Source organism: Sinocyclocheilus anshuiensis, unplaced genomic scaffold, assembly GCF_001515605.1.
Source record: "Sinocyclocheilus anshuiensis isolate Anshui unplaced genomic scaffold, SAMN03320099.WGS_v1.1 scaffold1874, whole genome shotgun sequence".
NCBI lineage: Eukaryota > Metazoa > Chordata > Actinopteri > Cypriniformes > Cyprinidae > Sinocyclocheilus > Sinocyclocheilus anshuiensis.
The window spans coordinates 107,178-120,581 of NW_015546140.1; the positions used below are offsets into that span (position 1 = coordinate 107,178).

Sequence of the window (13,404 nt, forward strand, 5' to 3'; positions counted from 1 at the left end):
ATGTATAGAAATCTGTATGAGAATGGAATGTGCAGACATATGGTGAAGTACATGATAAGCACATGATGGCACATAATAGGTCCCTTATTTTCACAGAACATAAAATTAAGGCCTCATGACTACATCGTGATGATCCCTTAACAAATATGAATGAAATGTATTGAACACGCCTAGAGAACGAACAGTATGTAAGAGAGTACAGAAAAAGAGTCTGGAGATTGCTCTACAGAGTTTTTCTCGGCTTTATTTAATCTGAAAAATAAAGTCTATCTTCTGGCATCAAAATGTCATGACTTGAAGAATGATTCCTTACAGCATCGGCAGAAGCCAGCTGCAAATATAACATACATGAAATACCCCACCCCCCACAAAGCAGGAGACATAGAAGGGACAATACAAGCTAAAACAAGAACAAAACACCCCCCCAACAAGCAGATCTATCACCAAGACATATGTACTGCTGCTGCTCCGAAGAGCCATGTGAACCGCATGTATTACTATCTATGTGTGCCTGGGCTACCACGCCGACCGTCTTAACACTAATGGCCTATGACTGTGTGTGCCTGGGCTACCAAGCCGACCGGCACCCACCTGAGCAAATATCATAATTTAGTCATTTGATAACTGCTGTTACTTTCTCCACTTCATCAGTCCCAGCGGCAGTGTAACAGCTTGTTAATTCATGTTTGTGCAATGATGAGACGGACAAAGTTAGCTGATGCATGCTCTTGTGCAGATAAAAGTTGACAACGTTACAGTGCACAAAACCCCTGGGTGAACTGACCTGAATGAACTGAAAAAATCAGAATATAAATGTTCTTTCTCCGTTTTCTGAATTACACAGCACAGAGAGAGCACATGTCGCATGAGCACCTGACGCTGCGTGCAGCTGAAATCAACCACACACTCATCACAATGAAAACATCGACCTTAGAAATAACGAACGTGAACACTGGGATAATCGTCGATGTATATGGCAAACCCCGTTGAAATGCATACACAAGAATGCTTATTTCATTTAACCTGTTTCATGTCCGTTACTATCGTGTCCTCGTAGCGATTACATATGCTCTAAACTGCATTTTGCTCCAGCTGTATAAACACAGATGCTAAATGCTGCTGCTAATATGCTTAATATTCGCTCCTGCATACAATGCAAACTGCTAACAGGACACTTAGTTTAAACTTGATTATGGTTGCTCATTTTTGAATTCAATTAGGCAGACCACGCAATACACACAGCGATATGGATTAGAAGAGCATTCACTTATCTTAGATGTTGATTTCGCTGTTCTGAAGCAAGCTGCAACTGCTACGGCAAGCACTAGTCATATATTTGAATGTTGAGCAGCGAGCTCATTGGCTACCGATACAGGAGAGAACTGTACATTCAGTACATTTAATACTATTAAGACACCAGGCGTATCACTGTATGAGTGTTGCTAACAAAATCAGTACGTACCAACATATGACAAGTAATAAAATACCTTTTAAAACAATATGCTGAAAATGAAGCAATTACAATGATGAAACAATGCTGTAGGTGCGTTTTTTCAGTTTCTTCTATCTTGGGCTCTGTGACGAGTGGGGGCGGGGCCGAGAGCCGTGGGAACGGAGCGAGGCCAGTGGAGTAATTGATAATGAGCGACACCTGCACCACTCACCAGTCTCGAGTCCCACAGAGGAGCTCCGAAAGGATAAAAGGAGGAGTGACGACAGTGAAAGACGAGAGAAGTCCAGGCCTGATCCTCTCTCCTCTTTCACTGTCGTAGCTCCTCCTTTCATCCTTCCGGAGCTCTCGGCCCCACCCCTGGACATCTCTGTGCCCCCACTCCGGACAGAGGCGGACGGCCGGACTTTAGTTTCGTGTGTATAATAGTCTAACTCATAGTGTAAAACAGTCTAACTGATTACTTTTAGATGGAAAAGCTGCCCATAACTCCTGGTCTAGGATCTGTTTTCTTCTTCTTTCTTTATTCAGAATTTAAATAAAAAGTTTTTCATGCTTGACAAGCGGCCACGTACGACACAGAGATAGCTAACTACTACACTATATAGAAAAAAGATAATAGCCTAATTTCAGAAGCACAAAGTGATGTGATTCTGCAACCGAGCCTGGTCCAAACGCAGGATTTAGGTAAGGAAACGGTTATTAATTATTTGTATTGGCTGCCATGCCAAATCATGCACCTGCTTGCTTTCTGTTTAATTTAAGTGTTTTTGTGAACGTATATGCTTTAATTACAAATACTTGTAACATTTTACAATAAGGCTCCATTAGTTAATGTTAGTTAATGTATTAAAGTGTATTAAAGTGTTAGTTAATTATTGTAAAGTGTTACCCAAATAATGTATTTTACTTTCAAGCGTTCACTTGAAAGTAAGCGCAACCCCCAAGAAATATAAAAGCCCCCCCAAGTCATGCGTCCTGGCGCCGGGCCTGTAGACAATCACAGCAGAGTGTCTACTTCCATTTCTGGAAGAGCCCCTTCAAACTCAGTGTCTTTCACAGATTGAAAATGAGGATGAAAAATTATCATTTTATATTGGACCTTTTTAGTGCAGAAAACTTAGCAAACTACATCGAGAAATATACTCTAAAAGTCTGAAACTGCATTTCATGACTCCTTTAACTGCCTAATATTCTTGTGATATTTTGTGGCCCATCAGAGGTCAGAGGCGTGGAGCACCTGTCAGTGAGTGAGTGTGTGTGTGTGTGTGTGTGTGTGTGTGTGTGTGTGTGTGTGTGTGCGTTAAGGCTGCAACAAACGAATATTTTGATAATCGATTAATCTAACTATTATTCGAATGATTAATCGACTAATCATCGATTATTTCGCTGATTAATCAGTAGACATTTATTGATTATTCAGCTGTTGCAATTCATTAAAATATTGAGTTATACATATTCTAACAAATACATTAAGGTAATCACTTCAGCTTTTGAAAGTCATATTATGTAATTACAGTTATACAATGAATTTATACAAATAAATATATTTGGCACACAAAATGAGACGGCAGAGAAACTCTTATTCACCATTTAATTAGCTATATGAAAAGTAACTGATTGACACATCATTCTGCCTAACATCTCCTTAAGTCATATAGATAAGAAACAAAATAAAGGTTAAGTGATAAGATATTTTATTTTTGGATAAACTATTTTATTCACAACATAATCTCTCTTAAAACACCTTATAGGGTTATGATAATCAAAACAGTCCTGAGCTAGATCAAGCTTTGATCTCTGCAAACCAAACTCCGGAGCTCTCGGCCCCACCCCTGGACATCTCTGTGCCCCCACTCCGGACAGAGGCGGACGGCCGGACTTTAGTTTCGTGTGTATAATAGTCTAACTCATAGTGTAAAACAGTCTAACTGATTACTTTTAGATGGAAAAGCTGCCCATAACTCCTGGTCTAGGATCTGTTTTCTTCTTCTTTCTTTATTCAGAATTTAAATAAAAAGTTTTTCATGCTTGACAAGCGGCCACGTACGACACAGAGATAGCTAACTACTACACTATATAGAAAAAAGATAATAGCCTAATTTCAGAAGCACAAAGTGATGTGATTCTGCAACCGAGCCTGGTCCAAACGCAGGATTTAGGTAAGGAAACGGTTATTAATTATTTGTATTGGCTGCCATGCCAAATCATGCACCTGCTTGCTTTCTGTTTAATTTAAGTGTTTTTGTGAACGTATATGCTTTAATTACAAATACTTGTAACATTTTACAATAAGGCTCCATTAGTTAATGTTAGTTAATGTATTAAAGTGTATTAAAGTGTTAGTTAATTATTGTAAAGTGTTACCCAAATAATGTATTTTACTTTCAAGCGTTCACTTGAAAGTAAGCGCAACCCCCAAGAAATATAAAAGCCCCCCCAAGTCATGCGTCCTGGCGCCGGGCCTGTAGACAATCACAGCAGAGTGTCTACTTCCATTTCTGGAAGAGCCCCTTCAAACTCAGTGTCTTTCACAGATTGAAAATGAGGATGAAAAATTATCATTTTATATTGGACCTTTTTAGTGCAGAAAACTTAGCAAACTACATCGAGAAATATACTCTAAAAGTCTGAAACTGCATTTCATGACTCCTTTAACTGCCTAATATTCTTGTGATATTTTGTGGCCCATCAGAGGTCAGAGGCGTGGAGCACCTGTCAGTGAGTGAGTGTGTGTGTGTGTGTGTGTGTGTGTGTGTGTGTGTGTGCGTTAAGGCTGCAACAAACGAATATTTTGATAATCGATTAATCTAACTATTATTCGAATGATTAATCGACTAATCATCGATTATTTCGCTGATTAATCAGTAGACATTTATTGATTATTCAGCTGTTGCAATTCATTAAAATATTGAGTTATACATATTCTAACAAATACATTAAGGTAATCACTTCAGCTTTTGAAAGTCATATTATGTAATTACAGTTATACAATGAATTTATACAAATAAATATATTTGGCACACAAAATGAGACGGCAGAGAAACTCTTATTCACCATTTAATTAGCTATATGAAAAGTAACTGATTGACACATCATTCTGCCTAACATCTCCTTAAGTCATATAGATAAGAAACAAAATAAAGGTTAAGTGATAAGATATTTTATTTTTGGATAAACTATTTTATTCACAACATAATCTCTCTTAAAACACTTTATAGGGTTATGATAATCAAAACAGTCCTGAGCTAGATCAAGCTTTGATCTCTGCAAACCAAACAATCACTTTAATGAAATGTTTTTTCCCACTAATAAAAAGATTTTATCATTAGCTAGCTCCACACTGCTTTATAGCAGTGTGCAGAGCTGCTTTATAACAGAAAATCAAGTTGTAATTCTAACGGAAAGCGACACTGACTCTGGTTTTTCCATGTTTAATACTGTAAAGCTGCTTGATTTAAGGCTATCTATTGCATAAAGTCAGTGTTTCCCCTAGGTTTACGGCTTTGGGGGGGGGATGCTGAAATCACCGGAAGAGTCACGCGTGCTTCAATACAAGTAGTAAACAAAACCGCGCATCTGCGCCATTCATTAACACACGAAATTAATATTTAAATAGTCGTTTTGCGGCTTAATATTTACAATTACTAGTGGGAGTGGGAGTGTGTTCACTTGTGTGTGCGCATCAGGGGGAACTCCACTGTGCGTGATACAGAGAGCGCGACCATGTAACGTAGAGACAGAAACATGTCATCGTGTAAATAAAATAAATGAGATAAATAACATAAGGCTATTTAGTTTGTTTAATAAAAGAACAAGGTATAGACCTGTTCTATAGAAAAGGTAACTTTAAATGACTTCTGTTGTGATCTGGTGCTATAGAGAAAATAAAAGTAAATAAAATTAACTTAATCTTCAAGGGGGCGGGGTGCCCCCCAATATAATGGCAGGGGAAACACTGATAAAGTACTATATAAATAAACATGACGTGACTGGACTTTACTGGAGTACTGAACTGCAGAGCTCGTGCAACATCTGCATCGCTGTAATCAGATGCGTTTTAAACTTTTGCTTTCTCACCGCTATTAGTTTTTGATGTGTTTATTTTGTTATTGAGAGGAAAGCGCGCAGTATATATATTTACATATTCATCCAAATGCCGCTCAGCAGCTTCAGGTTCGGCTGCGTTTACTCTGTCTGAAGTAGTGATGTTCGGTTCTTGAACGAATCGTTCTTTTGAGCCGGTTCTCTGGAAGTAACTGGTCGAGCCGGTTCACAAATCGAACTGAATCTAACTTAAAGGGGTCATATGATGCGATTTCAATTGTTCCTTTCTCTTTGGAGTGTTACAAGCTCTTGGTGCATAAAGAAGATCTGTAAAGTTGCAACGTAAATACATTTTACAATAGTTTATTGTGCATGCATATAATATTTAAAGTTGCTTAAGCGAAATCAAGGAGTTTATAAGACTGGTTTATTCATTCTTTATACTGTAGACATATAGAACATATCCGCGTTTGTGCATCAATGTCTGTTAATGTGTGCTGTAGGTGTGAAACTTTTAGGAATCGTATCCAAGTTGTAGGCTAATCAATATTGGTCAGTCAGTCGTATCTGAGGATACGCGATGTGTGCTGTAGCTGCGAAACTTTTAGGAATCTTATCCAAGTTGTAGGCTAGTCAATATTGGTCAGTAAGTCGTATCTGAGGATCCGCGAATGAAACTGTGACCACAAACACCATTAATTTAAGTGAATTATATGGTAATAATAAGCAATATGCTTTACCACAAATAACTGTATTTTTTTAAAGTTTCATATGTGTTGACAAATTATTTATTTGAATTTTTCATTGATACAACGTCACTGAGTTGTTAGAAAAGAAATGCGTACAGACGTTATTGCTTGATGACATCAGGAACCGATGAATCGGCTTTTTGAACCGGTTCAATGAGACGATCTGTCCGAAAAGAACTGGTTCGCGGAAATGAATCGGACTTTGCATCACTAGTACAAAGACATTTTTATCGCTCATATCTTTTGGACAAAAATAGCACAGACACTAATTGTGTGTGTGTGTGTGTGTGTGTGTGAGAGTGTGAGTGTGAGAGTGTGTGTGTGCGTGTGTATGTGCTCACACTTGCAGGTGTGTGATGAGCTGCGCCACAGGGGTCTCCTGCGCCACACGCTGGTACAGGCTGTGGCTGTTCAGCACCATGCTCTCCAGGATGGCCAGTGAGCGCTGCAGAATGGACACGTCCACCATGGGCTGGTTCACGTAAGCCGCGATCTGTCACACACATCACTGACAGCATCATTCACTACATCAGCTTCAGTCTACCAGAAAACCAGCTAACTAAACACTGACAGCACATCCCACTTGAACTCTCTTTGGGGCAGCACGATTTTGTATATTCTTTTTTTGAAAGATTAGTCTCTTCTGTTCACCATGGCTGCATTTATTTGATCAAAGATACAGTAAAAACAGTAATATTGTCAATTCGCTGATGCATTTCAGCAGGTCACGCAGACTTGTCTGTTATCTGTCCTTTTTTGACACATCTATTCCCATACAAAGCCCTGCCCATGACAAGCCGAAAATGATTAATCATCAATTAAGAAATTGTTGATCACTTTTTATTAAATTGTTCCTTTTTATTAATTAAAACATGTTTAAATATACAACAACAACAACAACAACAACAACATTAATAATAATAATAGGCCTAAATACATACCTTTTACTCATTTATTCGTTTTTTTAGGCTATTCACTATTATTTCATCCTCATATTTCAGTGAAAACGGATGGTTAATAAATCATTCATGTGAGTTGATACCTTTTTTCCTGCATATCATGTGTGGCGCTCTGTGAATTGGTTTACACCTTTTCAATTCTGCATGAAAAGTTACATTTATTAATTATTGCAAGTGTTCATATAGAATCACATTCCCTGTGTGAGCTGATGTAAGATGAGGAAAAAAATATGATTTGAAGTCCGTGTCATTTGTGTGTTTGGTACAGAGTTTGGGGGAATCCATCCAAAATGTAGAAAATAAAACATGAATTAGTCAACACCATACAACTGAAGCATTTTGTCATTTAATGAGATATTACATATCCATTTACATGTTAGCCTTTTGTGAAAATTACTTGAAGATCGGCCGAACTCATTTCTCTGAATGACCACAGAGAACAATCCCTCACGTGTTTCCAATCGCAGAGACATTCTTTTAGATGGAGCATGTCCATTTCACACTGAGCAACAAATATTAGGCTCTCCAGCAGGTTTTTGCAAAGTGTCGCAGTATTATATACAAAATAGCATGCAGTGTTGCTTCGCTTGGTTTTGTTTCATGAGACGCGCGTGTGTCCGTGAGAGAGAGACAGAAACTTTCATTTATGTTATGCCGCATTGTACTATTTTCATTTTCTAAAATATGGTATAGTACTGTGTAGCTTAGAGTAAATATGGTAACACTTTATTTTAAGGTCTGTTAACTAGTTGCTTATTAGCATGCATATTACTAGAACATTAGCTATTAGTACTAATTAAGCACATATTAATGCCTTATTCTACATGACCTTATTCTACATCCCTAATCCTACCCAATACCTAAACTTAACAACTACCTTACTAACTATTAATAAGCAGCAAATTATTAATTTATTGAGGGAAAAGTCGTAGTTAAGAGTGAATAAGTGTTCCCTATCAGAGCATGTGAGCGGAGCGGGGAGCGGAGTGGTAATATTTCCTTGAGAGCGCAGAGCGCCTTTCTGAAGATTCCGCTCCGCTCGCTCAATACGCTCAGCGCCGCTCGCTCAACCCAGAATGCCATTTGGTGATTTGCTTGTTCGAGATCGAGAATCTGTAGAGATCGAGAATAGTAGAGTAGTTATGGAGTTCCGATATTGTTTCAATGAAGTTGCAAGCCTTATACATAAATGTAAAGTAAAAATCAAAGTTAAGAATGAGCAGGGAGAAGAAACTGAGAGGGTTATGAACCTCTGACAAAAGGTGAACGAGAGGGCATGCGTCATTTTGTCAGCATTGCCCAGCCCGGGTACACCACTCCATGCTACAGTACAGTGCGTGATACACTGATGCCAAATGCTCTTAGTGAGATGGAAGGCAGACTTAGGGAGCTGATGCAGTTAGGAGATGGCTTCGCGCTTACGTTAGACATATGGACAAACAGAAGAGGACACAGCTTTCTGGGTGTTGTGGCAAGTTTCGTTGATGAAGTGTTCAATGGTCACACTGTGTTGCTGTCCTGTGAACATCTTAAAGGACACCACACAGCTGAGCATATTTTTCAGAAATATGAAGGTGTTTTACAACACTGGAATTTACAACGACGCGTTGTCAGGGAGGCAGAATGCAGTGGTGTAGACACAGTCACTGAGGTCAGAAGCGTTCCCAAGAAGGTGCGCATTTTCGGCTCATATGAGAGTAACTCGAGTGTAGCTGACACCTCCAGAGGTCAGATGGAGGATTACCCGGGCTCAATGAGAAAAAGTCCACAGGAAGACGTACTAGGATTTTGGAAAACCAGTGCTGGATCCCTCCCTCAACTAGCCAAGGTCGCCCGCAAAATCTTCAGCATCCCCAGTGGTTCTTCCAGCGCTGAGCGAGTGTTTTCGGGCACACCGAATGCTGAAGCCTGACACTTTGTCCAAGCTAATGTTTCTTAAAGTAAATTCTAAAATCCAGTAAACATCAAGAGACGTTTTAATAGACCACAGTTCCCCGCAGTTATGGTCTATTTTAACTTGACACTAGAAAGTGTGTTTCTTTCATTGACGTCAGTTCATAATCCAAGCGTTCTTTAAGTGCATTTTATCTTGTGTGTTCTTTTCACAGGCTTTATAATCCAGGTGTATTTTGTAAAGATCTACGTACATTTCATCTCGCGTGTGTGTGCGTTTGTGTTTTAATGAGCCTGTTTTGAATGTTCTATTGCACAACAACGGCAGCTATTTTCACGGAAATAAAGTTAACGAAAATCAAATACACTTTTTCAGTTTTTGCATTTTAGGTAGGTTTGCTAAGGTTAGATTCATATATTTAATACATTTTAATTAATACATTACAATTAATAAAATTAAGAAGAATGTAAGAATTTCGCTCTGAAACATGATAATTGCTATTTATCAGCATGCTTAATTTTAGACAATAATCCAAGAATTTCGTTACAAACAGTAAACAATTAGGCCTACTAGAGAAATTGTATGTCAGAGCGGGATCTGAGCGGGAATTGGTTTACGGCGAGCGTGAGCGGAATATTAACGGAGCGCTTGCTTGGGCGGTTAGAGCGACTGAGTGGAGCGCACGTCCATAGAGCGGAAAACATAGCGGAGCGTCACACCACTCCGCTTCGCTCACATGCTCTGTTCCCTATTCTAAAGTGTTACCGTAAATATAAGCACAGGCCTGATATTTATACTGCTTGAATTCGTTCTAAATAACAAACAAAATTTGCTTCGGTGAATATGAAGTATTTTAACTGCAGTGCTTTTCTTTGATTTTCCACTGACTGCAGCCGTCAAATGTAACCCATAAAGTTGACTGCTATTTGCGAAAATGCGCTTTGATGCGTTCGCCTGATAACCTGTGGTTAAAACAAGCTGCAGACGCGGCGGCGTAAAAAAGCTCATTCTGGTTGAGTGCCATCTGTGTATACAAATTATTAGTTCAACAGACGTATTAACTAGTTTCAAATGACACTACAGCAGCACTCATCTCTGAACCCCATCGCGCATTAGACAGTCAACATCTGTTCATCATCAAGAAAATACTTTCCAATGCAAAATTAAAATGCTGAATGCATTCTATTAAATCCTGAACTAATGCAAGTACTGAGGAAATACACATACAAGACTCTGTTAAATGTGTTTCACTTGCCTGTTTGATGAAGGACACGGATATCAGATCCCAGGACACGATGCCATGATCCATGAGCTCCAGAAACGCTGTGAGGGTGAAGGCCAACATCTCCCCAAAACTACACACAAGAGACAAATCACTCGAACACACGGCTCTGAAACACACAGACTGCAACAGATTATAGGCCCGCAAATATAAGCTGTGCAACATGGGGCCACGGGGCCCAAAATGAGACTTGTATGAGCTGCTCAATCAATCACAGACGTATGTAGGACTCGTACTGCGTGCCGCTCTCCACCAGCCGCACCAGCGTTGCCAGGCCCTCCATGTTGATGAACTCTGTGGCGAACGCGGGGTCAGCAGAGAGTTTGGCCAGCTCTTTCAGAGCCTCCAGACGCGCATCAATCCCATGAGACTGGATGCGCTCCAGCAGCTGTCGAGCCGCTCGCATCTACACAACAAAACACCAGCCACTAGTTAGTCTAGTCAGCATCAGGCCTCGAGATCTGCAGCATTCCTTTGAGTCTAGCAGAACGTGTTGTGACTGCGGCAGACTTACAGGAGAGATGGCCAGTCTGAGGATGGAGCCGTTTTTAATGTCAGCGCGACTCTGAAGCACACAGGCACACGGAGATCAATCAAACAACTGCTGGACCTCGCTAGAGCTCCGTTCATGAGGATGTCTGTGAGTGAGAGTCTGACCTGTTCAGTGATGTAGAGCTGCGGCCCGTCAGCGTAACGCAGGGCGAACTGCTCTGAACCCGACAGAGACCACCTACAACACACAAGCCTCACAGCATGAGCCCATGAGCCCTCAGTCTTCTCATGCTACATATGAGATATAATATATGACACAATACCATCATAAATGAGATAACATTGGCTTAAACTCTAGAGAAAATCAACTCTAAAGATGTGAAAAGCCTTAAACAGCACATTATTCGATTTATTTAAACGCACATTCAGGGTTGGGAAGGTCACTTTTAAAATGTATTTCACTACAGATTACAAAATTCATGCTTTAAAAAGTATTTTGTAACATATTACTGAATCTGAATACTTTGGAATAATTAAGGTAAGGGGCATATTAACTTTGATGTTTATGTTAACCACCTAAATAAAAATGGGTGGCATGAATGCAATTAAAACAATTATAAATGCATAAATAAATGTTATGAGATTAATGTTTTAAATATAAAATTTTCAACACAGAAATGTGAAATGGTAAAAAAACAAGAGCATTGTTGGCAATGTATAAACAATTATAAATATTAAAATGTGCTTGATGATTTTACATAAACAGCATAACAGTGTTTGGAAGCTCACTGGAAGCCACGGAATAAAAAAGTTACTACGTGACTTTTTATCTCACAATTCTGACTTTTTTTCTTGTTTTTTTTTTTTTTTTTTTCTCAGAATTATGCATTTTTCTCTTATAATATTTATGAGTGCCATTTTATATCCCAGTATTGGTTTATATCACAATGTAGGCTTTTTCCTGGGAAGTGTATGAATATAATATGTACTAAAAAATGGTAGCATCTCAATTAACTGGTTTTATTGAAGTCAAAAATATTATTTAGTATCTATTTATTTATTTATTTTTAGAACTGCAGAGTTGCAAAAAAAGTCAGAGAAAAAAGTCAGAATTCTGTGTTTAAATCTCACAATTCTGACTTTGCGAGTTTATATCTTTCAATTCTGTTTATCTCGAAATTCTGACTTTTTAAGGCAAGGCAAGTTTATTTATATAGCACATTTCGAACTCGTACTCGTAAAAATGCCCCAATACCAAAAGCCGATACCAAACAGCGTGTGAATAGAGCTGTGTCCAGAAAAAGAAACACAGACAACAGAACAACAGAGAGTAGAATGGAGTTATTAGAGATTAAGGATGTCTATGAAGTACATGTAAGTAATTAATATAATGTTAAACGATCATTATTCATGCCTGTATAGCGAATGTGTGCGAGCTAATAAGCAGAGTGTGCTGAGTGGATTGAGCGCACGGATGCACAGATGCGCGAGCTTGTCGAGTGAATATCTCACAGACATCACTGGAAAGTTTGTAGTTCGGTCGGATATATCAAAAGCAAGTAAGTAAAATAATGCAAAACTTACTAAAGTTATTTGACGGTAAGGAGAGAGAGAGTGAGAGAGCGTGCACTTCTGTTGCATGATCTTGATTGCTGTTCGCTCCATTAGCGCATGCATTTGGATTAAAACTAAATCGTAAATATAAAACAAACAAATTATAGGGGCATTCACTTTAAACAACATTTATTTTAAACGTCAAGCATACACGATTGAAGCAAAAGAGAAATTCGCTCCATTAGCGCATGCATTTGGATTTAAACTAAATCGTAAATATAAAACAAACAAAAATGACAGGGGCATTCACTATAAACAGCATTTACTTTAAACGTCAAGCATACACAACTTTATTTAAAGCAAAAGTGAAACTAGCAGACTGGGTGAAATGCGCTAGGCTATAAGTGTCTCTCTCATTCTGCACCAATACAAACCTGTGCGCGCTGCGCATGTTTAGCTTGCTTTAAGGCCAAAGTATACTTCGGTTTTTACTCATATGCGAGGGTCCGTGTACACTGCACGTGACGCAAATTACATCACCAAAATAGTACGCGTGCACTCGTATAATGTAACGTAACTAACATGATTCATATTATTATTATTATTATTAGTAGTAGTAGTAGTAGTAGTAGTATTTTGTTTCTGTACCCAATATTTAAAAAAAATTACAAATGCTGTGAAAATATAGGTATCAGTATCGGCAAGTACCAAAAATGAAAGTATCGGTATCGGACTCGTTCTGAAAAAAGTGGTATCGGTGCATCCCTAGGCTGTAGTCATTTGGAGATAAGGCTAGGTAAATCTGGCTATCATCAGCATAGCTGTGAAAGGCAATTTGGTTCTTTCTCATTATTTGACTTAGTGGAAGCATATACAGGCTAAACAAGAGCGGTGCAAGAATTGAGCCTTGTGGGACTCCGCATGTCATGGACGTCCACTTAGACTTATGCTCTCCTATACTCACATAATAACCTCTC

At 38.8% G+C, this 13,404-nt stretch overlaps 1 protein-coding gene across 2 annotated transcripts in view; it reads right to left on the bottom strand.

The window, feature by feature from the left end:
* Positions 1 to 6,557: 6,557 nt before the first annotated feature.
* LOC107701180 (engulfment and cell motility protein 2-like) overlaps positions 6,558 to 13,404 on the bottom strand; it is an 11,388-nt gene continuing 4,541 nt past the window's right edge. For both annotated transcript variants that reach the window (XM_016503151.1, XM_016503150.1), the window contains exons 4-8: positions 11,039 to 11,111; positions 10,896 to 10,946; positions 10,618 to 10,787; positions 10,355 to 10,454; positions 6,558 to 6,739 (exon numbers count right to left, since the gene is read on the bottom strand). In XM_016503151.1, coding sequence (XP_016358637.1) covers positions 6,584 to 6,739; positions 10,355 to 10,454; positions 10,618 to 10,787; positions 10,896 to 10,946; positions 11,039 to 11,111 — 550 coding nt within the window. In that variant the 3' untranslated portion in view covers positions 6,558 to 6,583. The remainder of the gene's footprint in view (positions 6,740 to 10,354; positions 10,455 to 10,617; positions 10,788 to 10,895; positions 10,947 to 11,038; positions 11,112 to 13,404) is intronic.